Raw genomic sequence first — 27,877 nt, forward strand, 5'->3', positions numbered from 1 at the left:
TACACAGAAATTGAAAGCCAAGGTGATAGACTTAGATTGTAATGATTTATTAAGATAGATTTAGGCAGCATCAAACCCAGGTGATGGTTGAACTGAGCACAATGCAGAACCCTGTGCAGGTGCTGAAGCTCTCCACACGCACAGAGCTCACTGATCCATGCCAGGGTCCAGATCGAGCAACTCTTGCACAGACCTCATGTAGTGGAAAGAGAAAAAGAAAGCGGGGTGGAATTCAGCCTCTCGCTTGCGTCTCGGTTCCAAGCACATCTCCAGTGAACTGCAGTAAGAGCAACTCTGGAGACTTGGCACCTTTGCCTATCTTTCCAGGAAACTGAGGCTCTGCTCTGCTAGAGGGTTGGTGCCAGCAGGAAGGACAAGTAATTCTTGCTGCAGCCTGGGGACCGTCAGACTTTAGTGCCTGCTTAGCAACTGGAAAACCTTTGTCCAATTTCTGCCTCTGTTCTGGACAACTGAAAACCACTTCTGACGCCACCCAGACTAGAAATAGAGTAAAGATTTATGGACCAAAGAAGGACAATGGATACGGGTGCCAACTGGCCACAAATATAAGAGAGGAAACAAGTCCTAAGAAATAGAGGTAGCTGTGATGCATGAAGGTAGAAGGTCAGAGGCCTGGAGAACTCTATGTACCTTCAAGGTTAGGTGCCAACTCGGTTTGGCAGTTAAGTTTTACAGACTATGTTGTTTGTTGGATTTAGTCCAGATTCCTTCTGGATGACTGTAAGCAATGGGGTGTGTAATTCAGGCATGTGCTTCCTTTGGAATCAGTGGTAGGAATGGAAATAATTTCTGGATGGAAATAATAACAGGGACCTAACTCAGATCGTACATTAACAGCCTACAGCAGTAGGACGTCACACACAGACACAGTAAGTTTCTTTACGTGTATAACTATATTGCCCCAGCCTACTTTATTGTATTAAATCTCACCATTTCCATTATTCTTTTCTATGAAGTGTGAAAAAAGTTGAGCTAGAGCCAGGGATCTATAGGCCAGATTATATAAACCACTACAGAAACAAAATATTCTGAAGCCATGAATATAAAATGTACATAAAATGTTAAGGTAGGAATGAATCAGAGTTCTTCCCAAAGGACCATTTAGAAATTATAAAAGCAATCATCTTGATTCTATGGAGGAATTCTTGGCATTATTAATACTGCATTTTTTAGTATTTCTTTTAGCCAATCATGTTTTCCACCATGAGCACTTGTCACTATTTTCAGCTAACATAAAAAGCGAGGGACACAAACATACACAAAAGATGTACCCAGCTTTTGCTCCAGACAATAACAGAACAGATAAAGCACAGAAAGTTTGTTCTGGAAGTGAAGGACATTAAATAAAATAAAACTGCAAGGTTATGAATGCTAAGTTCCAGAGTAAGAGCTGTTAACATATCACACATTAATATACACTACTAGACCTTCTTTGTGATGGATTTTAAAAGCTGTCCATTGATCTAGGCTCTCATATGCATCATAATTGTACAGCACAAAGGTTGTAACCCATTAGAGAGCCCCTTTAAGCTGTTTAATTTATCAAACTGCTTGTATAATGCATACTGCACTATAAATAGCCAGCCACATTATATTTAACTGGCTATTCATAAGGAAACATACAACCTCAAACTAAGGTAAATGCATTGCCAGCAACAGGATTTGACTATTTTTAACAGTGCAATGAACCGTTATATTGTTCATGCTGATGTGGATGTTTTGTAACAATTTAACAAGCCATTTACAATAACATGAGCAGTCTTTTGAAATGAAAATGTATTTGCAAAATTTTCTTTTTGAGATGCATCTAAGTTCTGAAACCTTACCTGCCTCCATATATAACCATTACTTTTTAAAAAACTATTTTTAATAAAGATGAGTAAAAATAAAACAAATCTAAAAAAATACAGCAGATACCAACTTTTTGATAAAGCTATACAAAAAATCAAGTCACAGCTACGCATAAGGAGAAGTGCATGTTCTTCCAAAAAGCCTTGGACCAGCATAATTCTCATGCTTGACCTGAGTAAATTATCTCTTGGGCAAGAAATACAACTCTGTGCAAACTTCATTCTTCAATCCAGCCTCCACACTGCAGGTCCTCTGCCAAACCTACGTATGAAGGTACTAGTTGTGATGAAGACTTTGGTAATGCATGCAGTGAGCCCCAGCGTCTACAAGAGTCCCCAACTTCTCTTCCAGTTGGCATTTCCAAACTGCAATGACTCCGACTCACATCTACGATGAAAGTCACTGCAAAACCTGAGAGCTGGCTGTACTGCCTGGTGCCACTTCTAATATGATCAGTTGTTACAACATTACACTCCCCCCGCAGAATCAAGAGAGTAATAACTCCATTGTCGCAAGTCCTGAGCATTATACATCGCTATTGATCCATGAGGAAAATGCTCGCTGAAACAGAGACAGCTGTTCTCACTCACTAGATATGTAACCTCCTAAATGAACCAATTTCAGACCTCTTGGAATTAGCTGCTAGAAATGCCAACAGCTGAGGCAAACAAGGAGGCCACTCCGAGCGGCTACGGGGGCTGTGACAGCTATCCACACGACAAGAGAGGTAACAAAATAAATTTGAGGTAATTATTTCAGGGACTTGTAGCACAACTCGCATATTAACTCTTTTTAAGAATGCTTTGATGAATTCAATTGAAGTCAATTAATTACATTTCCAAGTCAGATGAATACAAAGTCGAGACACTGCAGGAAGTGCATGTTATTCGATCACTGAATATGTAACAGAGATGATAGGATTTTGGTTTCCAGATTGTTTAGCTGGGTCTTTGAGCAATCAAGTGATGATGTCTGACTGAACACGCTATTGTAGCTGGAACGAATACGAAATCTCTGAAGCAAAACGCAAGTCAATCTAATTTGCTTATGATTTTTTTTTTCTAACTAGCAAGCTTCAAACTGTTATTTTAAATGGCTTTAAAGCCTTGATATTCAAGTTACGTGGATGTTACTTAGCGACAAAGAAGAAAACTTTATGAGCCAAAAAATAGTCTTCAATCAGAGGGAAAACCATTTTGAATTTACGTCTCACAATAGAGAATGTGAGAAAAACAGGGAAGCTTTAAATCAGTAATTATGAGTTTCTTGAATCCAGTAAAGAGACAAAACCTCAAAAGTAACCTCGGCAGCTGCATTTCTAGGTCACGGCAAAGTGTCATTAGAGGAAATATTAAAATTCAGCTTTGTGTAGCAGGGTTAAATAGCACTATAATCAAGATGCAAGAATTGCAATTCAGTTGGAAAATACACATTAAAGAATTGTGGGATCATCTGAAATTACAAAAGACCACCCTAGAAACACAAATATGTAAAAGCAAAAGGGAAATGCAGCCAAAAAAGTAGAACAAATACAATGTTTTGGAAGAAAGAAGTATTGAAGAAAATACTTCCTATTGACAAAGCAGTCGCCACCTTTATGACTCATTGATTTCAACATGATTCAAGATCATTTACTATCCTGAAAGTGCAAAATTCACATAGGGAGAGTACTGCTACAAGATAAAACCGAGTAATACCCTAGAAAGTATCCAGAGTACAATGACATATTGACAAAAGGTACACTGGATAACCTAAAAGGCCTTTTTATATTCAGCTGATAAGAGTTAGTTATTCTGCTATCAGGATGAATTTATTAACAACACTATAAAATATGAGCAGAACACCAAAGGAACTGGAAAAGAATTCTCACCTGACCAAAAGCTTAGGTAAATATCTCAAATAGAAGAGCTACTCAGGCAAAGATGAGGCTGAAATTGTGATTGTTCATTTCTTACAAACTAGAATTTGTCAAGTTTCATAAATCCTCTTTATCTCCAGCAAGCCAAACATGACCAGAGATACAGGAAGATTTCCTGGAATCCTCTTTGGCAGCTGCCTCACAAGCGTGCTACAATTAAAAGTGCCAACTATTTTGATATAAAACGTAAATGGGCTTGAAAAATTGCAGCCAGGATGTACGGTTTTGCTTTTTCATTGCAATATGATGTGATCCTTCAAATTTTTCTGATTACTTAGGGAAGAGAAAGGAGCCATACTTAGAAAACGGGGTTTTGGTGAATATTCAAAAAGCATTTCATACATCCTCAGAAGACAGGCATTTATTTCCAGTTTGGCATGAATCAGAAATCATGCATGAGTACACCAGCTATTGAGCAAAATTCCCTCAAACGCAATTAAGTAGACAGCTCTAATGAGCAAGAGGTTCTATGCACGCAAACTTACCGATGTGGTTTTTGGGCTCCATGGGAAGACATTAAATGCAAGGCTGGAGGCACAACAGGTCTGACCAAAAGACTTAACATGAGATGCAGACTCCTATATTTGGGTGTCTATATGTAGGGTCTCCATGCAAGGTCCAGACCCAAGCTCTCACTTGCAACCAGTGGAGCTATTCAACTGACCATACGTAGCTCTTCCCTTACAGACAAAACGGGATCCTCCATAGGCTTCATTGCCTTTGTAACTTCATTGACAATGTCCACCAGCTTGTGGCCATTCTCAGTGACCACTTTTCCTAGTGGCAACTCAGGAGATGGAGGGTTGCCTTAATTACCCTGGTGCTGGCAATGACTCGCTCCTGGCCACCGCTTTTCCCTCAATCCCTGCCCCATCACACCAGTACCCCCACATATACTGAAGATACACCACCGTCATGGTACAGCCATTCTGCACTTGCAGCAAGCCCAGCGCTTGGCTTGGAGATGTTAAGCATGTGCAGCCTGGGAGGCACTGTGCTGTGTGGTCCTCTCTCAAAACTAAACACAAATAGCCAGATGTCGTGGTTTAACCCCAGCTGGCAACTAACCACCACCCAGCCACTCGTTCACTGCCCTCCCCATGGGATCAGGGAGGGAATCAGAAGGGTAAAAGTGAGAAAACTCATGGGCTGAGATAAAGACAGTTTAATAGGGAAAGCAAAAGCCGTCCATGCAAGCAAAGTGAAACCAGGAATTCATTCAGCACTTCCCATGGGCAGGCAGGTGTTCAGCCATCTCCAGGACAGCAGGGCTCTGTCACATGAAATGGTTACTTGGGAAGACAAACGCCATCACTCCAAACGTCTCCCCTTCCTCCTTCTTCCCCCAGCTTTATGTGCTGATCATGACGTCCTATGGTCTGGGATATCCCTTGGCTCAGTTGGGGTCAGCTGTCCTGGCTGTGTCCCCTCCAACTCCTTGTGCCCCCCCAGCATCCTCGCTGGTGGGGTGGGGGTGAGAAGCAGAAAAGGCCTTGACTCTGTGTAAGCACTGCTCAGCAGTAATGAAAACATCCCTGAATTATCAACAGTTTTCATCACAAATCCAAAACAGAACCCCATACTAGCTACTCTGAAGAAAATTAACTCTACCCCAGCCAAAACCAGCACACTGGAGTAGCTATAAAAGGGAGACAGCACTGCTGTAAACTCATCAAAAGGAGGGTTTTATCTGTCCATAAAACTTCAAGCTGTTTATTGCCTCGTATCTGGACAGAACTATTTAAACACATGCTCCATCAGCACACAGTCATCTCAGTTTCACAACAAAGCATTGCAGAACAGCTTGTGAAAACATATTGTTCAGTTAATTGCATTGGCATACAGATGCCCTCACATTTATGAATTAACATCTACCATGGCAAAAGGATGTACAAGCAGACACAGGGACTGTGGCTCTCGGCCCTGTGACTGCCAAGAGCTACGCTGCCTGATGGAGTGCAGCCCATGAGCTCTGGGCATCCCTTTCCTGCTTCTGTGGGCTACAGGGGCTTCACCATTGCCAAAGAGGAGCCTTCAGGGTGTCTTAAGGGTACTAGGGTGCTTAAAGCTTCAAGCAGTCCTTCGTAACCAACTGACTGCCACCAAGGCACCTGAAAAATACCCAACGGCCTTGAGGATCTCTGCATTAGTTTAGCGCATGCTAAAAGGAGGAAAATCTATCTCTGAAAAAAAAGTCAACGGCAAAGAAACAGCCCAACCACAGTGGGACTTTGAAAGGTATCCAAGCGTCTGTATCGGTTGCAAGAGCATTATACTTCATCAAAGCTATGCTGCTCAGGAGGAGGCAAATGCAGGAAATGAAACACAAGATTTTATTTGACATGTTCTTACTGAGTATATTGATATGCTACACAAAATATTACGGAAGGAAATTACCTGTGTCAGCAGTAGTATAAATACCTGTCCAATAACCACTGAGACTTTTGATAATGGCCCTGTTAACACTGGGGCAATGAATATATGTTTGTCACTTAAATACATCAAGCAAGTCTATTAAAAAAACCCTGAGATTAAACCTGGCACCTATTTCAACACCGATCAGAGAGAAACAATAGGTTTGAAATGACATGCTTTGAGGCCAGAGAGTTTTCACAAGACAGAATTTGCAGCTTCTTTCCATCTTGCACACTTAGGAAAACACAGAGCACTTGGCAGTGGCTTGAATCCCTGCATAATTCACAAAGTTTTGAGTATTTCATGACATGACAAATTGTTCAGGCATCTTGCTGCCATGCCCTTCTGTTGCTGTTGCCTCAAATCTTCCCTCAAGGTTTTGAGGAGGAGGAGACGCTGGACAGAAATAGCGTCTGTTGGGAAGGGAGAGCTGTCATTCCCTCAGGCCTAAGACCTGTCCGGAGGAATGCCACCACCACGGTTTACCGGCAGGTTGTTATGGCAGTCGTGTATCACTCACAGAGCTCTCCCTTGCAAATATTTCCTAACACAGACAGCCCTTACTGCAGCTAGAATACCAGTCCCTTCACCCACTCTGCTTGTGGGTCCTCTCCCATAGACCAAGCAGAAGGATGTGTTGAATCAACTGTCACAGTAATAACTCTGTGTTTTACTAACTAACTTTCTATAGCTCAGCCTCTATAGAAATACAAGTATCTCCAGATTCAACCATGCTGGCAGGATCCATTAAACCTGACCTCCCTCAGAAAATACTTTACTATCTCATGAAAAAGTTGAAGGGCAGAGAAGACCGACGTGTGAGGAACGTTGCCACAGAGACACAAGCAGGAGAGCCTACCTGCGGACACTTGCTCCACTGTCCCCAGTCAGACACCGCACACTCACTGGGACAGTACAAGCTACACTTCTGCGTTAGATCTGGGATTTCAGCCTGATTACACAGTGCGTTGGGCACAGTCTCCCCTCCGTGGTCCTCAGCAGTACTCACACACCTACACAGAAAACAGACATTTTCATTAGAGGATCACCAGCGTACTACAGAAGTGATGGATATCAACAGGTCTGCTTGACCCCATATAGGACACTACATGTAACACAATAGCTATACGCAGCACGGCTGGTCAAAAAGCAGAACTAATCATTTTAATGCAAATCAAAACCAGCTACATGCATGACACGCTTTTGTTACTCTCAGATTTCAGTAACTACTTTCAATAAACATTTCAAACTTCATACAGAGGGATTTTAACTTTGATCGGCTGACAGATGAGCGAACAGAAAATGACAACCAGCAAGAACAAACCTTTGTGCTTCTGCTAGTAACATCCGAACATTTGGAAATAACTCAGCATTTCCCCGTGCCTGGGGAATGAATATTCACTAATAATGAACGCCACTCCAGCGTGTGCAGTGCCATTACTTGGGGAAAATGTTAGCAAATCAGAATATGGAGGTTTGCACCTCAGGGGGCTTTATGCATATATGGCATTTAGGTTGAAGAATTCTAATTTAAACATCATGCCTTCTTCCTGAAAGATGTCTTGATCGTAACACAAGGCTGCACCTCTGAGATGCTTTTCCTGTAAAACATTGCACATAAATGCATGTTTCTTTTAATTTGAAATACACTGGACTCAGCAATGTACTCACTGTCAGATGGCCAGATATTGCAGCTTTATGCAAGTATGTATCAGGTCTTTTTAATCTGGAGTACCTGTGCTTTTGTCTTCACGCACCTGACTTTCCTCGTTTGTATTCCTTCTCCACAGTGGAGGGAATTTTGTTCGCTGTTGATTTTGCACGGAGACCACGGTTCTACTACCCAAGAATACTGATTGCACTCGCTGTCGCATGGGACTGCCTCGTACACCTGCCAGGAGAAAGAATCAAAACTGTTCATTTGAACTATCCAGGTTAGCACCTCTGCAGAAACGCCTCAGCCAAACTCAGGAAAGAGTATGCTGAAAAATATTCTGGCTTACACTCTTTATGCTAAGGGTGTTGTAATAGCTTTAAGTTCATTTATTCATTATTGACTTGCCAAGGGATTTTTAAGTATATAATAAACAGGAGTATGCATGCAGCATCTTACGAAGCAGGATAAATAACAGCTATTTCCTGCAGCCAGAAGAGGAACTCCATTACAATTTCATTTGCTCTGACTGCTCTCGCTATAATCTATCACATGTCATTCACCAGGACCGTAGGTACTGCATCCTTTTGTGTTTCGGAAGGTACAAACTTAAAATCAGCACTCATTTACATCTGGTTCTAACATATCCTTGTGAGTAATTTACCATAAAAGAATGAAATTTCATGCGTCCTACAAATTTCATTTTTATACACAAAAACCGTAAATGCTTTTCTCCCAACAAGTGACTTATCTCTAACACATCTCCTAATCAAACATGACCATGTATTCAACTGAACTATGGTATCTATGTAGAGAGAAAAATACAGCCAAAAGCTTGATAAACATTTTTAAAAGGTGCCAGATATTCAGGTTGTTAGAAGCAGCACACTGAAATATAGTACATTTAGGTTTAAACAAATGAATGCATCAACAGTTCTATTACAGTAATGAATAAAAGTTATTTATTTTAAATCCAGTTTGTCTGCAGAAGCTGGTTTGAAGATACAGTGTTCTCTGCTGCTTTGTAAGAAGCACAATGCTCTGCCCTGGAAAAATACAGCGCACCTAAAATTTCTTTTTCCGCACACCAAAATCTCCTTGGCCTTGCTGCTGTGGAGCCATTCAGTTCTCACCACTAAAATAACTGTAAATCTATGGCCTTCCTCCCAACTACTCTCCCCCCCCCCAAAAAAAAAATAATTCAGCCACAGGTTTAATAATTGATAGCTTAATTTTAAAATAGCAGATTACAACAATGCATGTTGTGGCCACAAAAATAAAGAAACCTTATGTGCAACATTTTGGAGGTGGGGGGGGACAAGGAGATCGAGATACCAGTCTGAAAACAAAACTGATGCCCCATCAGATAATTACATTCATATCAAACAAAAAGAAGGTAACTTGCTAAAGAAAACCCCTCAGGAACAGAAAATGTCAGAAACTAATTTTAACTGTGGGTCTGCCTATACATTGTGCATAGATTTAGCAGAGAGGAAAGAGTAAGAGAAGCTGAAAAATGCAAAATACGTGAAGAAGAAAAGAAAGGAAAGAGGGAAACAGAAGTCGGGACTGGTGGGGGCAAGCACGGCATGAACTAGTAAGAGCATCACATTTCATGCAGAGGAAAGGGAAAGGGAGGGGAACGAAGAGGGCAAAGGCAGTAGTATGATTAGTACCATTTTTCCCACATATTACTAAGCACAAATTCTTTTTCACGGTCTGTGCACAAATAACATGAACGAACGTGCAAAATTTATTAGGACTACTATGCCAGGGATGAAATACGTACAGCAATAACGTTTGGTACAACTACCTTCTTGCACAAGTGAGCGGGGTCACCCTGCAGCTTTTTGGGGGAGCGCGAGAGGTGCGCGACGTTTCTAGCGTCCGCTGGGCCCGCACGAAGCTCTTCGAAAGATCACAGTGCACCTCAATCGCTCGCTATGGGCTAACGATTTCTGCATGCCGAGGCGGTGGTATTTGGCCTAACTATATGATATATAGGTATCTATGTACTGTACAAAGTGCATATAGAGGCTAAGTTTCCTAGACTGAGCGAGCAGTACCACAAATGCCACTAATTAACTGTGCAGCCATGCTCATTAACACTAACTGGTGTATGCAAGAGCAAAGAGAGAAAGTACCCGCTGAGCGGGACCCGTGCTCAGCATCAGCAAGCGGGGAGCCCGCAGGCTCGGCGAGATGCGGCAGCACACCGAGCCCGGCACGAAGCCACCGTCCTGCCCCGGCCAGCCTGTCATCGTTAGAGAGTTACTGACTCCTGCAGCCATTTCCCTGCACGCGCCGGGGGGAGAAGAACAATCCCTCTTTAGGCACCGCAAAGCCTTCACGTTCCCCCAAGACAGCCAGGAGATGGATGTAGAGAGAGGGAGTATTTATCAGTTTCCCTGCTCTGTGGGGGGGAAGGAAAAACTACACTCTGCCCGTGCTGTCTGACAAAACATACTGCCGTCTGCAGGAGACGATTAGTTGAAGAGGGAAATGTGCGCTTTAGGCATGATCAGAGTCTCCCTTGTCGCAGAGGGGAGGCAAAACCAAGAGAGAGAGAAGCGCCAAACTTCACAAGAACTGGCTGCCGGCAGGCAGGGAACCTGCAGCCCGGGGAGGAGATATCTCACTGGGCAGTGTTAAGGGAGGTAAAATTTATTAATAAGTTTATTAAGAGCTGGGTGGGTGCCTGTTCCTGCTCTTTAGACTTTTGGAGAGAAAGACGAGGTTGGGAGAGGCTGGGAGGTGACGGTGCAGGTGCTGCCTGCTCCCCTCCACGAGCACGGCAGGGCAGCTGGGGCAGGCACAGCGGAGTGGCTTTAGGGATTTAAGATTCTTTTCCTTGCTCTAATTAATAACCCTTCCTCAGGGTTAGAGGATAGCACTGTGAATCCCACAGGTCACGACACGAGCACTGCCAGCCTTTCAGTGCTCACCCTGCCTGCAGCAAGCAGCCTCTGCTCCTCGCCTGGACGAGACCAAGAGCTTGGAAATCCCTGCTCGTTGTCTCAGTGACCTCTCAATGCTCTGCATTACAATCTGTTAACCTCAGACCTCTCCGAACGAGCAAAGTCCACCTGCAGACAGCAGTAGAGGCCTAACACCAGGAATTTACCACAACTGCATTTCCGTGGTCAAAACCTCCTGCGGCATTTACCTGATGTGATTTCTGTGTAAGAAAACCAGCAGGGGCTGGGCAGGGATGGGATGCCACGTGAACTAAAATCTAGCCGATGAAACGTGTGAGGACAAAACAGAGATCCCATATGCAGTGACACAAATACACGTGATGTGAAGTGATACTTCAAATGCACTCTTTCAAGAGCAGGCAGGATTGCAATAATAAAGCCATTAGTAGAGCATTTGTATTCTGCTGTCTAATCGTGTCAAGCTGGTACGATTACACGTGAAGCCCCATCAGCTCTGCTCCTGCAACAGACATCCCGCTCTGCACCAGAGGGCACACAGCGCTGGCCGCGCGATCCCTGCCGTACCTTAATACCCAGGGGGTTTGCCGCTGACCCATTCGGCACTTCCAATTTGGTCACGATTCCCAGGTTACACTCGCCACCAAAACCCCGAAATATAATTGTAACAAATAATCCTAAGTTATTGTGCTGACACTATTGCATGTCCCGTCTGCGAACAACCTCTCTCCTCTGCCCTGCATTGGTGCCGAGCAATGCCATCTCCGGTAGAACCTCTGAGACGCCGGGAAGGTGTAAATAACCACCATGCGTCATTGGGAGGGACAGATTTCTTCAGAGCGAGTTACAACGTGTATCGGTTATACTCCGTTATGCTTTTAAATGGGAGTCTCAAAGAGATGCAAGATTTCCATGGGTGAAACTCTGTGGGTATGCATTTCGGAAGCTGTGAATATAATTTGTGACTCTACCTTTGCATTTAAAAAACACGGTGATGTGGCATGTGTTCCTTTCCTCCACAGGAAAATGTTTTCCTCCTGTTTCTCTCTCCTGGCTTGCCATCATTTGTTTTCAATCACTTCCAATTCCTCTTTTCTTGTATTTAAAAAAAACCAAACCAACAAACCTTAAAGCCTTTCATCCCTATCTTTTGCTAACAGCTGTGGTACTTAAGGAGGTCAAACAGATGATGTTCTTGATTTTGCATTTTCAAAGGATTTCGGCTAAGCCTTGCTGCTCTTTGGGTCCCACCAACCAGGGGAACCTGGGATCACTTCTCACCTCCTGGCTCCATGGGAGCACGCTGCCCTGACCCTGAACAGTGGTGTCCTCACTCCTCACCCGACCCAAAGTGCCTGAGCCTGAGGAGGTTGGGATGTGCTCCCGTGGATCCCTGGCTGCAACACAGAGCGTGTCAAAGCTTCAAATCAGACACAGTCTCAGTATCCTGGCCCACATCACATCTGCCATCTGCTACCTCAGCTGCGGACACAGAAGTCTCTTGTCCAGCTACTCCACTTCTCCCAAGCACAAAGACAACAGTTCCTTTGAAAATCCACCTAATGCTCAGCCTTCCCCAAACATGCAAACCCACGATGACAATGCATTTACAAAAACCTTCAGACTGAGCCACCCAACACACGTACCAAGCTGTACTACCACAATCCACCTCCTGAAGGACAGAAACTAAATGAAGTCCATGCGATGGGCACAGGGGCCCTTTGTTCTGCGCTGCTCGGGGGGGAGAAAGATGCTGGAAGCTGCAGACACCTGACATGTGCGGAGCTGCAGAGCTCAGCGCCCAGGGGACCAGCCTGGCTCCATCCCTTAGTGCCTTGCCTTTAACCCTTTCAAGAAATAAACACAATCAAAATACTTACAGCATTTTAGGAAATTAACTGCTTTCCTCAATTTTTATTCCTATACACGTGCTAGGGTTTGGGCGCAATGAACCAAGGGGTGAAATGATGCCTGACTGAACTCAATGGGAGTTTTGCCACTGACTTTCGTAGGACCACTGTATCACTCTTTGTAGCCACAATTAACCTGGAATGCATTAAAATCTGAATCCTAAAATCAAGTTGATGGGCACAGTTCTAAATAAATGAAAGGGGAAAAGGACAAAAGCTACTTTTTAAGAGACAAACTGCTATAGGCATGCCCTAATAAAAGAAGCCCGTTCCTATTCACTCCAGTGCAAACCCTGAGTCCTTGCTAAAGTATCTTGACAATGACAGTTACTTCAACAAGATATACAAACATTAATCTATTTTCTCTTTTAATAGCTGATACTTGCATTTTAATGAAAAGTCCAAATATCTAATGACCAGAGCTTTGGTATGAGTTATAATATTGTGTAACTTACTTATTTAAATGTAGGTCAGGAATAATACTGACCTTGCAAAGGTATAGGAACAAGTGCACTTGCTCAACTGATGTGATTCATTAAAAGAAATTCATACCTACACTTCAGGTAGCTTTTCTGATGACCACCTGCAGAGTAAACTAGAATGAGGTTCAACGCTTCTGAAAATCATAGTGACTTCATATTTCAGTGAACATCAAGATTTATTGTCCCTCAAGGTAAATATTGACTCTGGTTTTCCCTCAGTCGATATTTTAACTTTCAAGACAGTAAATCTTGGTGTTCACCTCAACTAAAGTCAATATCTGCTTATTATATTAGAACAACCAAACTGATCATTGTAGCAGTTGCCTGAGACCCTGAGGACAACCTCTGTGCTATTCATTTCTAATAAAAATGGGCTAAATTCTTTGCTAACCTAAGTTCATTTCACATCACTGACCTTATACCAAGGTTACATTAGACCTAATACATCAAAACAGCCAGAACCAAAGAAATAACAACCTACTTTTAAACTATGGAGACCACCATGAATAACACTAAAGCTAGAAAAGATCGCATATAGGAAAGAGAGCTGATTTGCTCTGGTTTGCAAAGACACTTGCTGGTAAGGAAAATCAAGGGCAGATATTAAAACCACTCCTACTGAGACAGGCCAGCAATTTGCTGACTTTTAATACTTCTTGCATACCCACTTTTATGTTCCCTGTGTATCCAGGCTGCAAGAGGAGGCAGCAGTGGGATGTCGCTGTGCAAAAGTGGCCCTCTCCTCCTCTTCCAGCTTATGGCCACCACTTCATGAAATCTGGACCACAGCCAGCACTTCTCTTGCAACCAGCTTGACATGAATGGATCTGGAGCACGGCGGGAAATACAGCTCCAAAGATGTCCATCCATTGCAATTACCTGCAAATTTAACTTCTATGTTGACTCCATCTGGTTCATCCAAATGTCGGTTTTGGTTGTAAGTTGCCCATACGTTAACTGAATAATTTTTATAATGCTCTAATACTGCCTTTGCATTCCATTTAATCCAAACCAGATGATTTTTAATAACGAGCTTCTTTTACTTAATTCTTTAAAACTGAATTCAAAATGGAACACTTACTTTGTTAATTACTTAAGTGCTTGTTTGATTCGGCAGATCTAAGCACGCATTTAAAAGCCTTACTGAATTAACTGTATATCTGAAGGACAAGTACTTGCACATTAACAAACACTACATTACAGAAATGACCTCATTAAAATTTCAACATTAAATGGTTCTCTTTAAAATAAAATTGATTTTATTTCATGCTAGTTTATGTATTGATCACAGTCACCAGAAATATGCTAACCGCTCACCAGTATTAAAACTGATTGAACAATTAATTTTCAAGCAATTTGGATTTTGCAAAGCAGCTGTTTCACTGATGAATACTTGTCTTTAGGTATTTGGATGCTGCAAATAGCCACCAAAATTAAAAAAATATTGCTCAAGAATGACTTACAGCACAAAAGTTTGAACAGATCAGCATGCGGTAAGACTTCTGAAATTATCGGAATTCCTGAAATTTTATGCCTCTAGCAGATACCTGCACAAATATTCATGAAGCAAATTCAGCACTTTTCGTTTTCATTTACACCCAAATCAAAGGAGTTAGTGGTTTTTACATCCTTTGTGGTACGGAAAAAGAAAATTAATTAGACCTTCGCTAACGTTATGAAAAGCCTTCACTGGTGTTGAACCAAGTTTACAGAAAACCTAGACCTGCCTAAAATTTTGTAGCTGGCAAAAGGATGGGATCAATTTTATTCTAAGTACAAAATATGAATTAAGAGTCAGGGCAATAATTACTGTGGCATAGACAGAAAGATGTATCAATTCCTAGTCTCTGCCCTGCAGGCAGTATGGAAGTCCCTACAGAAACAGACCCTTCACCGTTACTCGAAGGGACTAGCCGTGGCGACAGCCTTCAAAAACACTGTCGAAAAATGATTTTCACGGAGTAGGAAGGGTAAAAACAATTATCAATCCTCTGAAGTTTCCCTAGCTCTTGATTATCTATTTATAGCCCGACCCTCAAAACTGCTCAACTTTAATCCTAATTTACACAGGAGAAAACGGAGGATGAAGAATTGAGTGATTTATTAGAGGCTGGTGAGGGAGCCCTCAGGGAGTGGGGGACTGAATCTAGAAATGCCCTATTTCTTGCACTAACTGGATGACATCTCAGCTTAAAATCAGATACTGAAAAGTTCAGATAAAGACATTTCAGGATGAAGCTGTCAAAAAAAGCAGCACTGTAAAATTCTGGCTGTAAAATGAGGAAAAGGAAAAGAGGAAAAATTAGGAAAGCAGCAGAGTATTCTTGCTATAAAGACACCTGGATGCTCCGCTTTCCCTCACCATGGCTTCTTGATGCTTTTACTGTATCCAGTCTTTTGCCGGACTTTACAAAATGTTCCCAGTAAATCCCTTATTTTCTTCTAATGGATGATTAAATATGCAAAGACAGACACCGCTGTATTTCAAATTCTTAAGTGCAACAAGTGGAAAATGCCTTGTTTAAAAAGCTAATTGAAGTGAGCTCTGTTGAACCCCAGTCATTACAGCTCACGCTTACAGAACTAACGTGTTACGCAGCAAGGTTTATTAATTCGCATTTACTAGTGGTAAGTGGTTTTATTTTCTGTTAAGATTGGTGCAGGCATTAAAAACACCAAGTTGTAATACAGTAAAGCATGAACGCTCCTTCCTGGAGATTAAAATAAGAAGTTGGCATCATTCAACGTGAGAAAATAAGGGATAATGCGCAACTCCCAGCCCTGAACCTGCCTCCCTGGTTTCACTCAAGGTTTTACTTCACTACAGCCTTTGAGGAGCAGAACACAGCATGGAGTATAACCTTGCAGATATCATGCAGATATGGGGTATTCATTTCTACCTGAAATACTCAGGCAAGACAATTTAGTCTCAGAGTTACACAAAAAAAATGGAGATGTTTAAGTGTGAATGGGAGATGTGAATACAATCCCAAATGGCCAGTTCCTGTGGCTCTGCTTTTTATTTTACTTTCAAAGTATGTTTCTTCACTATCAAGAAAATATTGAACCTAGATGAGATACTACCAAATGCCATTTTACTATTTTGTCAAATATGGGGGCCTAAAGCAAGGCAGAAACTCGTTAGTGAGAGTTTTGGTGCATTTTTGCTGATTCCAGAAGCTCTAGGTGCTGTAGCTTCTGCTGTCTCCTTGTCACAAAATCAGGCAAGCATAGCAATTTTAAGTAGATATAAATAAATCAATGTCCCGTGTTTTTGAAACAGCACATTTTGCTGCAGCTGAAGGATAGTTTCAGGGGTAACAAACAAATGTGGCACCTCTCTGGATGAATCTGTTATGCAGTAATAAAGTTGGATCCAGTTTTAAGGAAAGGAAGGGAAAAAAAGCCTATTGGTGAAGAACAACTTCGAAGCCTCTTTTTACTAAATGAGAACAATAAGATAAGATGAAGACAGATTGCAACACCAACCTGAGCCTTTGTAGATGTCCATGTTAGCAGGGCATGACAAGCAGAAAGGAAAGAAAATTATATATTCATTAGTTTAGCTGCTGTATGATAATATTGCGAAGAAAAAAAAAGCAGAAAATCTGCTTAAAATAAAATTGCCACAATGTAAGGTTGCATTCAATTCTTCAATGCCCCCATCTTTCAAAAAAAAAAAACCAAAAAAAACCCTTAAGCAGAAATCAGGCATTTATTTGTGAGTGAATGAAAAGCACGACTATGCTGAAGAATAAAGCAGAGCTCATTCAGCTTCATCCAGCAGTCCTTTGGATTTTGTAAGTGTGTCTCACAATCAAAGCCTTAGGAAAATAAAAAAATTAAAAAAAAAAATCCATGAAGCTTAACCTGAAATCTGGTAAGAACCCCCACAATTATGTAATATCAATCAGATACGAAAGGCTTTCAGACATTTAAATCTTAACTGGGTGGCACTGTCTTTAGCGAAGCCTGCAGATGACAAGCAGAAGGCATGCCAGGCAGCACGCAGCCAGCTGGCCTTTATCAGGTGGGACCCGATCTCCACGAACACCATCAATAACTCAAAGTAGATTTCGCTACGGAAAAAATAATTAAATGATAAAAACGCGGTAACATGGGCATACAGCTGTGCGGGGGCGGTGGACACCAAGATCTCCAGGGGTTCGCCGGCAGCGCAGGAGCTGCGCTATTTAAGTCCGTATCAAACCGTCCTGCAGCCTGCAGGCAGCCTCACTGAAACAGCACGGACAACGCAAACATCAGCTTTCACTAACAGAGCCCAGGCAGCCCGGCGCTCCCGCTCCTCTCATCCGATCGAAACGCCAAACGAAGCCCACCCAGGCGTGCGCCTGGAGCCATCGGGCTTGGGGGACACGGGGCTCCTGAGCGAGCCTGCGACCGCCACCGTCCTCTGCCCAGCCAGCCTGCGCTCCCCAACCAAATCACAGCGTTTCAGTAGGTCAAAAACCTGCCCAGTGTGATATGAGCCAGTGATTACTAGATCCAGGAGCCAAGTCGTCTGTCACATGAAATGAAATAAATGCCGGTACTAAACACAAACAGTCCCAAAGAAGCACTTTCTTTGTAGGCATCTGTACAATAGGCAATTTAAAGAAAAGACCATCAGAGCTTACTGCTAAGTTAAAAATGATGCCTCGGAGACAAAGTTTCAGCCCTAGTCTTTCTTTTAAGAGATTTTAAATCATTTCAAGGTCTAAAACCTTCAAATTGATATTCTATCGGTTTATTTTCACGTCTTAAGCAAGAATGAATTAGCATGGCAGAGCAGTCACACGTTTGTCCTTACATAGTATGATCTTGGACTGACAATTTTTCCACACGAGATTTAAAACCGGTTAGCCAACAAAAACAATTTGATCGATAGCACTATAGACAAGAAATAGAAGAGACAGGCAAGTGTCAGGCAGTTCAAAGTTATGTTTTCTGAAACACACTTCCATGAGACTACACCAAAGGCTGAAAGCAGAGAGAACTACAAACTGCTCCTGGGGCTGCCCGCAGTCACAGCAAGAAACAGTCCAGTTTGAGGTTCCTGCAAAAGCAGGAATAGAAATGCAAACCACCTCGTAATCTGATTGTTTCATTAGGATGAGACTGTCAATCTCTCCCCAGTCCGCTCAGCAGCAGGTCTGATTCCTCCTTAGCAGCATCCGGAGAGAAACGGATGCTCATAGGGAGAGCAGGACAGACGCTGACGGATGAGTGATAGATCCCATAGCTTCAGAGCTCGGAAAGATCACCCACAGCCTGATTTGTAACTGGAGCTGGAAAATTTTTCTTAGAAGAGCAAGTTACTGCAGAAGCCAGGATGTTTGACAGCCTGTTGCATCGCATATTTGTGGTAGCTGTCTTACTGCCAAGACAGGCAGATGTTAGTACTGTGTTTAGATGCGGCATTAACTTGAGCAATTTTCTCTGTATAATTACAGGTAACGCAGACCTCCTAGCAGTGCTGCTGAGAGGCCAGCCTCGTGACAAGGCAGCTGAATTCACAGATTTGAAGGCAGCTACAATCACACCACTGCACACTTAGAAATTCTGCAATTGTTACAATCTGACAGTTTTTATTGATATTTCTTACAGGAGGATCCAGATGGGAAAGATTTAGGCACAGAAAAGCCGGGTTTTCTTTCCCAAATGCATACCTTCAAGAAAAGTGATGTGCTGCAGAGAGAAACCGTGCTTCTACCTGTGACCGCTCCCCAGCAAGAACATCCATATTTAATAAACTAAAGGCTCCCTTGAGCCAAAAGTTAAATTCTACCCAACCTACTTCAAACATCAGAGCGCACGTATACTATCCCCTGAGCCAAAAGATAAGAGGGAAGTGCTTCCGAGCCACTACCTTGCGGGGTAGCTGGTGTCTCTGTAGTTCTGGGTATCTTTCTTCTGCATTTCCATTCCTTTCTTTCAGAGCAGGGAATATATATTTTCACATTCCTACATTTCGGTCATTGGCCCATATTTTGAGGTTAAATGCTTTACATGGACCTGTACAAATTACATGAATCAATGGAAAGTCTTCTACTGACTTCCACTGTTTGGGTCATGCTATAGCAGGCAAGAAACATCTGAACATTTATAGGTATATCACTAAAATTTAGGAAAAAAAAGTATTGATCATGGTGAATTTTTGCGGCAGTACCTATTTATTTAAAATGTACATCAACAGTGCCTATATATATTGCTGGTTAATGAGAAGCTATATAAAAACCAAACAGACATTTTTGGAATAGATCAGACCAGGAACGACTGCATAACTCTACACATGCACTTGTTCATGCTCCGCAAACACCAGCATCTAGCGCATAGTTATGTTTCCTTTGTACCTTGCTTTTAAGGATTTTAGGAGTGTCTAACTATTGGAACCCTACCAGCAAACAGAACTCCTTATTTGTTCATGTACCAGTGGGTAACGTACCCCGTAATAACCACCACCAGCGCACCAAGTCCTGCTCTGTACCACTGCAGCATTCAGGAAGGGTATGTCAGGGCACGAGTGATTCAGCAGTTCTCACACCTCTGCCATTCCCCGGAGCACCACCTTCACGCATCCATGATTCTGGAAATAATGGAGTGAAAAAGGCTGTTTCCCTAAACAGTAAGTAAAAGGAGAAAGTAGAAAGTAAATGCATATGGAGACTACGCAACACAGCTGTGCTTTGCAGTGTGTCGTACACACAAACCGCTCTACCTGAAACCTTTCAGAGAATTAAATAATGCAACAGAGCAAAGAGCATGTGGTATAAATTAGAGGACACAGTAATTTAAAGATCATGCAAAGGGTCTAAAAGAAAGTATTCTCTCAGCCCATAGCAGATGAGAAAGAGAGGAAAACTAAAAGGCAGAGGCAAGAAACTGAAGTTGAGTGGCAGATCTGAAAGGAACTGAAGAGTCAAAGAAATAAAGAAAAGGGAAACACCATTACTCATCACAGGAACCACACAGAGAAAGCCCAACACTAAAAATAGTCAATTTACGATAGAGGGAATTGTAGGAAATGAAAGATCACCAGTGGGGTGAAGGAAAGAAAGGCGAGACAAACTTTTAGTGATGGGCACTGGCTCGGAAAGTTTGGCCAACAAGGAGGGCAAACGTGAAGAGACACTTGAAATAACTTCTGGGGCAATGGGGTTATTTAGGAATGATGGAGACAAGATTGCCCAGCATTCTTCAGAAGATGCAAGGCGAGAGAGCTGGAGGAGGAAAAGGAAAAAAAACCAGTGAACTGCATAGCAGTCAGATAAACTTTTATTCTTGGAAAAATATTTTCCTACAGACATTATCTATAAGCAGCAGAAAATGACAAGGAGATGAGTAGCAGGCAGCATGGGTTTGTCAAGAACAAACTGTGTGAAATCATTCTGATGTTCTTCGGTAACAGGATAACAGATGCTGTGGATAGGGATGAAATGGCAGGTATTATGTTGACTTGAGTAAGCCTTTCACACTACCTCTCAGGCTAAGAAAATACGGTCTGGGTGAATCCAATACTCGGTGAGTACAAAGTACTTTGGAAAATCATACTCTGAATAGTTAATAGTGTAAAACGGGCAAGAAACCTCACGCGTGGCTCTACAGAGCTTTACATTCTGTATCCAGTCATATTCCTTGTTTTCACTAATTTGGGGCTGATGGATTGAAAATTATTGTTACTGACTCTGCAGATGCTTCCAAGGCAAGAGGGACAGTGACGCAACAGGAGGACAGGAAGAAAATTCAAAATGGGCTTTATGAATTGGAGAAATGGACTGAAAAACGGGTTGAAAGAGAAATACAGAACTACAGCAACAAGAGATCGACCAGTCAACAGCGCGAAGACAGGATGAGAGACAACCAGCCCCTTAGTGGTTAACACTGCCCTGGTTCCAGAAGTTGTAGAGAACCATAAAGAGAATGTGATTCAATAATAACATAAAAAGACAAGGCAAATGTAGAGTTTGTAAAACACTGAAGTACCATTTCAGCTATGGCACAGATTTAGCTTGGGAAGCGTGTCCAGATGCGTGCACCCAAGTTTATGAGGAATTTGAAGGATTTGAACCAACTGAGAGCCAACAGATGACAGTAAGATTAAGAAGACCAGAATCAAATTGCCAAGGTGAGCGATAGCATTTCCGCTGTTGCTTTACAGGTAAACATTTAAAACACCAGCATAATTAGTGACAATCTATACCATGGCAGGTCTGTCAATGAAGCATGGTATCATTGTCAGATAAAATAGCAATACTGAGCCATAAAAAGAAATAACTCTTCTGTATCATACCAGATGCAGAGTAGCAGAAAGATACCTGAGAGAGCTTTAAAGAGATATTCCAGCAGCTTGAAACCATCTATCTGCAGCATCACTGAGCTCTGTGCTGGCTAATTCAGTGCTGCCTTGAATAAATCACAGACTGCCAGACTGTATCTTGGAAACCAGGGACTCTCTTATACCTCATACTGGAATAGGGCGGTGAAATTACCATTATATTAAATATTAACAGCACTGTTATCACACTGCTTACAGTCCTAGCTCCTCCTTGTAAAAGTAACATTGACAATGACAGTGGTTAAAGAAACCCAGAAAAATAATTCAAGGTCTGTAAAGCTTGCCTAAAAGTAACAAAATAAAGAATCCTACCTCTTTGGTTCAGGTGCGGGGTGGGGAAGAGGAGACTCGACCATTTTGGGGAATATACAGAGAGGATTTCTCTTAGAAGAGCTCTTTTTAAGCTAGCAGTTAAAGATATATGTTCCCAAGACTGAGAATTGTAGTTAGACAAATTCATATTCAAGTTATGAAAAAGAGGGAACTTTTCAGGCATGAAGGAAATTAATTACTGGATCACCTTATCCAGGGTAAATCCTCCTTCAGAGGAAGTGTGTGCCAAGGTGGGGCGCCTTTCTACAAACCTGCTCCAACTCCACAGGTAGGCAGGGATTTGACTGCAGTCACGTAGCTTATGCTATACAAGACGTCAAAACAGACCACCATCATCATCATGGTATACACCTAGTCTTAGGATCTCTGAATGAGGAACTCCACACAAGACCTCTAAATCATGTATTAAACATTAAGTGAGCACCACATTTCTTAACCCATACTACACACTTAAAATATAAATTGTACATTAAATTTGAAGGGATGCCTGTGTGGATTTTACACACATTTTGAGAGGTTGTCAAAAAAAATAATTCTACATTATAGACCAGAAGTGCATTGGAGTTCAGCCAGTCCGTTTGTCATCCGATAAATGTTGATCGCACAAAGATGACAATATTTTATTTACTGCATCAGCTCTAGCTACTAAATCATAACCAAGAGAGGAGCTGGAATTGAGAAGAGAGAACACCTTTTAGCTAGGTCATGATGTTGCCAGTAGCATGCACAATGGAGGAGGAAAACAAAAAAAGCAATCATTTAAATAAAGCAAACACTCTCTTGGCTGCATCTGTTCATCAGTGACTTCTGCCATTTCTCAACTGTAACTCTGCTGTGGGTAAAATAGATGGCATACTTGGAAATGCAAGTTGGACCCTCCTGCCTCTGGATAGAGGCTTCCAGGTCTTTGGTTTGCTTCTCAGCCAACAGCTCCTGCTGGTTTTTGTTACTAACACCCCTTGCTTAGCAATGCATCCGTGTCCCTCCTGACACAGGTCAGTGTGTGGTACCTGGCACATGGATAAGTGTATGCATGGACATCACTAAGAATAAATATGAGCTGATCGACAGGAAAGTGAAAAGAAAGAAAACAGGAAGAACAATTGTAATTGCATGTGAGCAAAGAAGGGCAAATATTCACTGTACAGAAATGCATTTCAGTGAAAAGAAGAAAAAGAAGAGAAATGTGGTAACAAGGAATGCTGGCAGTGACATAAAAGGGGTAAAGGCAAGGAAAAGACAAAGGAAAATACTAGAGGAAGAGGCTCTCTGTGTTTTACAAACACTTGACAAAGTACAACACAAAGCAAAATACGTCTGAGGCAGGACAGAGGCACATGGAGAGGCAATGCCAAAGGTAGTTTGCAATAGGAAATACATGGAGCCCTCCTGGGCTCTACTTCAGTTGTTTCTTTGTGGTTTGGTGAGTCCTGTAACAGCTTCTGATTACGTGAGACACGTGCAAAAGATCAGAATACTTGGAAAAGAAGCAATGTTTAAAAGGCTAATGCTTTTATACCTATCAACTGACAGTTTAATATTGACATTAGTGCCATCATTTGCTCTACTTACGAAAAATAGACAAGGCTCCCATGGTTATTTTCAGCTTATTGTACAACGTCGCTTTTGGAAATCTTTCAGTGAGCAATGCAGGCGTTAGAGTCAAGCTGCATCCGCTTTGTATCAAAGCTTCTCCCACAGTGCAGCTGCACATCAGCGTGTAGGGTCCAGGCCCATATGTTTCTACGGTTGCTTTAGGCCTGCTGAGCCAACAGACTATGCACCCAAATCCTCCTTGCCCATGCATGCTGAACTGGGAAACAATCCACATTACATTACCTTTCATTTAGACTGATAAATAACTTAGAGATGAATACTAGACAGAAAGGAAAGTAACTGCTCACTCAAACTTGCTTTTAAAAATACTTAAGCATGGCATTAAATTTCTCTCAGTGTTTATCATATAGACATCAGACAGTTTGCAAATAACATTTTTAATCGCCAAATGTTGACAGGGCTAGACTGTGAAAGACCGACATACAGCACATCATTGTTTCAGATGGGTATAGAGAAATACACCCTGGGTAGAGATCACTAAAATACACTGCATTTGGTATAAGTAATAGTTTGGGTTGGTTTTGGAGTCTTTTTTTTCAGATGGTATAATGGACTAATCCAGCTGCCTTCTGTTACCTTCTATAATATCAACAAAAATGATCAGAGAGGAAAAGTGCCAAACAAATTCCCTCTTGTGCACCATGGAGATGATAAAAAACCCAATCAACTGAGTAACACTGGTATTTCTGCTTGTGTATATTTAGACATGGAAATACTTTTCTTGATAAAACCAAAAGACATTACAATTTGGAGGAAAACAGAAGCCTGAGTTAACATGTTTCCCTCTTAAATACCATGAACAATGTTTCTCAAGGATAATGCCTGACCTTCTAACTTGGGCAAACGCTGGACACCAATGATGCCAAACGAGGTTTATCACCATGACGGTCAGCAAAACCCAGGATATTCAAAATAAACAACCTGAACCATGAAATTTATGCCCCTCTGTTCCTGCCTGACTTCCTCATGTTGGACAGAGGGCTCTGGACCAGGACGTGCTCCTGTTAAACACAAGGAATGTGAGCGGGCGGCTGTGGTGCGCTGCCAGCCGGCCGGCCCTTCATGAACATCTCCGAGTTGAGATTTCCCACACAAAAGAAAAGGGGATTTCTCTTCTTCACTCATCCAGAGAAAATGATTACGGCTGCACCTGAACACCACAGAGTGAAAACAACGCAACTAAGGAAAAAGCCTTATCGCACACCGGGCAGGAGCTGCATGGTTTTACACAACTTGCAGAAGACATCAGAGATGTCCCCACTGCTGGCACTTGAGATTTCCACCCAAAACCAGGAACGTGTACTCAGAAATGCCACCTCTCCGGTGCAGAAAGCCATCAGAGCCACCCAGCACTGTTGTTGCAGCCCCTTAGATCTGGCACAAAAGCAGCAGCAACTTGAAGTTGTTGGCACGTACAAAAGAGCATGAGGAACCATGGCATTCACATGGTCAACCTGAGAGAAAGGGGCCTCAAATCTCCTACCTGCCTACTGGAAAAGATGCTTTGATGCTTTCCACAAATTACAGTCTTCAAGTTTTTTGCACTCCTGGTGTCAACAAGACACATCACCAGTGGGGAGGACTGGGGCAGAGAAAATGCCAATAACTGACACTATTTTAATGGCTGTGCTTTTAAGACCTCCTGAGGATGAGGCTAGATGCCACAGTGGGTAAAATACCCCTTTCCTTGGGGACAAATTATGGGACGCTTAAAGAAAATTAGGTTAGGTACTGAAGGAAGACCCCAGTGGTCTCCGGCACAGGTATGTGTAATGGCAGCTTTAAAATACAGAGAACAAACCAGGATACAATAAGATAAGATTATCTTTGCTGGGTGCAGTAATACATGCAGTCAGACTTCTTCGTAGCATATCTACTTATAACAAATGACATTTGTAACAATTCTAATGATAAGAATGTATGCTTTTGTTAGGAATTAGCCCCCTCGGTCTGAATGCTTACAGAAGCCTATCTTTCTTGGTGTTCTCACAGCAATGTGATACTAAGCATTCAGACTCTTCTCTGCTGCGTTGTCTCTCTTGGATTGTTTTCTTTGTGAAATTCCATTTAAATGTGCTCTGGGTGCGGCAGAAACAAACATACCTCAGGATAAGTTATAGGCAGTTAGACTGTACTCAGCACAGCTCAGCAAGTGAACGCAGCATAGTTTTACCCATGCAGCATGGCATGGCACCTAACCACTGCTGCCGAGAAGCAGAGGACTTCACTGATGTGACCCCATTTCATCTCTACCGATGACATCACATTGCACCACAAACAAGCCAACGTCTGCGGGCATCTCTGCAGGATGCCATGCTGCAAAGTACAGACGTAGCAATAGCAGAGAGGGGAAGTAAGCACGTCTCCAGTGAGGTTGTGTTTTCCATCGGGCTGGCATGGCAGCAGAGAGGCGAGCACTCATCCGACATGGCAGAAATAACATGGCCATTCCCACACGTGCTGTACAGCATGCACGCAGTTATTCTTCTTCTCCATAGCTCCACTCCAACAGCAGGATTACACGCAGCAGTAATCCACACCCAGGCCTCTGGTAGCACCTAACGAACTTGAGAAACTCTTGAAGGAAGAATTAGTTTGCTCCTGTTTCAATAGCTCTTTCTATCTGAAAAGGGCATTGTTGTATAGGTTGATTAGCTAGGAAGATTTTTCCTTATAGTCAGCCTCTATCTCCACTCTTTTAATTCCACTCCATTACCCTTGCTACACCCCTGGGCCCCATGCTGTAGAACCACTGTCTTTCTTTGATATTTACACCTTTTACGCATTCAGGAACTGTTACGAACCCCCACAGACACCACTCAGCCCCAGATGCCTTTTCACACCAGTGTTTGGCTCTTCCCACTCCCCTAGCAGCTGGATAATACAGCTGGCGTTAAATACAGCACAAACTCCCACTCAGAAACAGCCTGGGCAGCACAGAGGGGCTGCATGCTCCCCCCCCTCCCCAAGCCCTTGAAGTCTTTAATGTAAGCACAGACAGGTTTATCCAGAGTTTGATGGAAAACAGGAACATACCATTCAAACATCACATTGCTTGCTCTCCCCTGGCTTCTTCGCTCATTTGCTGTGTTCTTCCCATGGATTAAAGGAGAAGGCAAGCTCTCTATCTAAGTTTATTACACAATTCAGTTTTATATCAGCATATTTAACTTGTTTACGCGGAACTCTGCTGCCTTAGCAAAGAACCATTGAGCTGAGTCTTACGGGATTAAGTTCAATATTTTCTCTTAATTGGGCCACACTGGCTCCTAGGATGCTCTGTGTTGCTTTTATCTGAATCCTCCCACAAACTGGAATTGTGTATCTCAATACTGCATAACTGTTTTTACTCTTCTCTGAGATAAACCTAAGAAGATTAGACTAGTCGGCTTCTCTTAGGTTCCTGCAGATTATCACGTGCAACATAACTGCCCCCATGTACGTGTCCCTTATCTCCCTCCAACACTTCCCAGTTTTGAATGTTTCTGATTATATGATAGAGCCTGAAAAATAGCAAAGGTCTCCCTCTGTGTTTTGCTCTTTCTAAAAATGCACTCGTTTTCTCATTCTTTCCTTCACCTGTTCCTTCTTCAATATACCATTTGGGACAATAATGTGATAGCATTTATTGCAATCGTTGTTTGATATATATGGGCTGGTTTTCCAGAATCACTTGGTCTGCCAAGCATCGAGATTCATCATAGCACTTGATTTCAGAAACCTGGAGGCAAGGAAACATGCAAGATTTCCTGGAAGTCAGAAGAAATCCAAGGACTAGCCCCTACTGCCTAACCTCGCTCTCCTTAGGCTGCAGTATATTTCTCTGTAGAAATTATGATTATTTAATATGTACAGGAAGAACAACGTGATGCTAAAATGCAAGTGCCCCAAGGCACCTCAGAAACTTTAATCATACTTTCAGATGCAATCAAGCAGTGGGAATCTAAGTGTCAATGGGACTTCACCATGGGGACACATTTGTGCCAAAACACCATCACCCTGCCTGGGCTCCCACACTCCTGCCCACATCAGGAAGGCCAGCTGGCTGATGGGTATTTTATTCGTGTTAAATCTTTATTCAAAATGTACAGCCTTGTATATGTAGGGCACAGAAGTTTCTGCAGGAGAAGTAGGTCAATGAGTTGGCCTTCAGTTCAGTGGGAGGTAACTTCTGAGAGCAGACACCATAACGTGAGGCAGGGAAATTATGGCTGTCTCAGGACAACGCAAGCCAATGATGGAGACTGCCAAGATCAGCTGGGGGAGATCCCAGCCTCTGGCACAGCGGCAGCGGAGCTGTCAGGTATCGATTCATATCAGCAGGCAAGGACTGGGACAGCTCAGTCGCCAGTTCAGCCCAGGATCCCTGGGGATCAAGGGTCTTCCTGAATTATTTATGTGGCTC

The 27,877-nt window shown here is 42.5% G+C and overlaps 1 protein-coding gene and 1 long non-coding RNA gene across 5 annotated transcripts in view; one reads left to right on the top strand and one right to left on the bottom strand.

Moving 5' to 3' along the window:
• The window catches only part of THSD7B (thrombospondin type 1 domain containing 7B), a 336,992-nt gene that overhangs the window by 31,381 nt on the left and 277,734 nt on the right, over positions 1-27,877 (bottom strand). For all 3 annotated transcript variants that reach the window (XM_069780784.1, XM_069780785.1, XM_069780783.1), the window contains exons 17-18: positions 7,963-8,096; positions 7,065-7,218 (exon numbers count right to left, since the gene is read on the bottom strand). In XM_069780784.1, the coding sequence (XP_069636885.1) occupies positions 7,065-7,218; positions 7,963-8,096 (288 nt within the window). The remainder of the gene's footprint in view (positions 1-7,064; positions 7,219-7,962; positions 8,097-27,877) is intronic.
• LOC138685039 (uncharacterized) lies at positions 304-11,861 on the top strand. Of its 2 annotated transcripts, none has more exons than XR_011324276.1 (3): positions 304-890; positions 7,996-8,139; positions 10,738-11,861. It is a non-coding gene; the product is annotated as an uncharacterized lncRNA (long non-coding RNA). The 2 variants fall into 2 exon arrangements; XR_011324275.1 differs by lacking the exon at positions 304-890 and adding an exon at positions 2,497-2,599.

The sequence above is a fragment of the Haliaeetus albicilla genome, chromosome 4, assembly GCF_947461875.1.
Source record: "Haliaeetus albicilla chromosome 4, bHalAlb1.1, whole genome shotgun sequence".
Lineage (NCBI taxonomy): Eukaryota > Metazoa > Chordata > Aves > Accipitriformes > Accipitridae > Haliaeetus > Haliaeetus albicilla.